Raw genomic sequence first — 1,383 nt, forward strand, 5'->3', positions numbered from 1 at the left:
GTGACCTATAAAACCTATAAGTTTAGAGGCAGAAGTTTGAACAATGCAGGTAGACTGCATTAATTGCAGATAGTAAACACTGAGTGAAACGGTAACCATAAGAACATTTAGCTCACATCATAGAAGTTAATATTTAGGCATTAAACACAGAATCTGCACAATGTTTTTCAAAACTATCTCAGATTAGACACAGATCTTACCTTTGGAAGAGATTGCCCGCAGAGTTTACAACAAAGACGTTTCCATCAGCCCCAACTTCAACCATGCTTGCAGCTCCGTCTATAAGTTTCCAGCCGCTGTATTCACAGGTGGTTGGTGTAATTTTCTGTAAACAAATAAAAACTCATGGTGAGGAGTCCCATTCTATTGAGAGATCTATGTCAAAAGGTAAGAAAAAAAGAATTTACCGTAAAAAATATCTGAAAGTTGAAATTGATGCCCCAACATCCATACAGGCCGCAGCTGAAGTACATCAGAGACCCTGGCAGATTATTCCAGCTCACAGTGGCAACAGCCTTATAAGATGATGCAACATCACTTTTCAGGCAGTGGATGGTGTCATCATTGCTTACTCCCACTACATGACCCAGACCTCCAGCATCCGCCTGCTTTAAGTCCAGACCTGAAGACACAAAACAATTACATCACCAAAAAGTTTAAATCAAAAAGAATATTTTAGTCTGGAAACATTATAGTCACCATAAACGCGAAGGAAATCTCCTGCCACAAATTTGTAGACTTTGTCAGAGGAGTCAACTCCCCAGATTCCAGCAGATCCGACTGAGACGTGCTTGAGGTCAACTGTGCCAATTGCAACCCATGTTGATCCACTCAGGTAGAAGACGTTGGATTTTCTGTCTGTCATCACAACTTTTCCCTGACCGGCATCGATCTGTGCAGCAGGAAACATCTGAGGGGCGGCTCTGCAGGTCCAGCCTGGGGAGAGACAAACATTGAAATAATTAATTTCATGCTGTTTTTGTTCCTTAACAGATTAAACAAATTAAACAAAAAATATATTTTATGAAGAGAACCTACCATAACAGGCAGAGAATAAATTCAGCACAATCAAAAATGTTGCAACGGCTTTCATGTCGTCTTCTGTATCCTTTTAACCAACTCTCAGTTTTCTGGGTTGATGCTGCTCAGTTTTTATAGTAACCAACAGACCTATAGGAACAACCCATGTGACGCATCTAGTTTCTCATGTAGCTTTGAAAATTTATAAGGTTTAGAAAATCTTTGTTTCAGAGTTTCCCAACCTTTTACCCTTGAGGCGCCCTGCCCTGCATGGACTAGATATTTCCTTGAGCAAGCAAAAATTCTCTGAAAGCTTCCTTTTGTGACAGAAATTCCAACTAAGATCAGTATAAGATACAAATG

General features: G+C 40.0%; 1 protein-coding gene across 1 annotated transcript; it reads right to left on the reverse strand.

The window, feature by feature from the left end:
• Positions 1-200: 200 nt before the first annotated feature.
• On the reverse strand, positions 201-1,140 carry LOC106511972 (fish-egg lectin; the record flags this gene model as incomplete). The annotated part of the gene is given in 4 exon segments (XM_014000682.1): positions 201-325; positions 408-622; positions 700-936; positions 1,039-1,140. Coding segments are annotated over 4 exon segments (632 nt in total), but the record flags the coding sequence as incomplete, so codon positions are not given.
• Between the last annotated feature and the right edge of the window lie 243 nt (positions 1,141-1,383).

The sequence above is a fragment of the Austrofundulus limnaeus genome, unplaced genomic scaffold (genome assembly GCF_001266775.1).
Source record: "Austrofundulus limnaeus strain Quisiro unplaced genomic scaffold, Austrofundulus_limnaeus-1.0 Scaffold3716, whole genome shotgun sequence".
NCBI classification, from domain to species: Eukaryota; Metazoa; Chordata; class Actinopteri; order Cyprinodontiformes; family Rivulidae; genus Austrofundulus; species Austrofundulus limnaeus.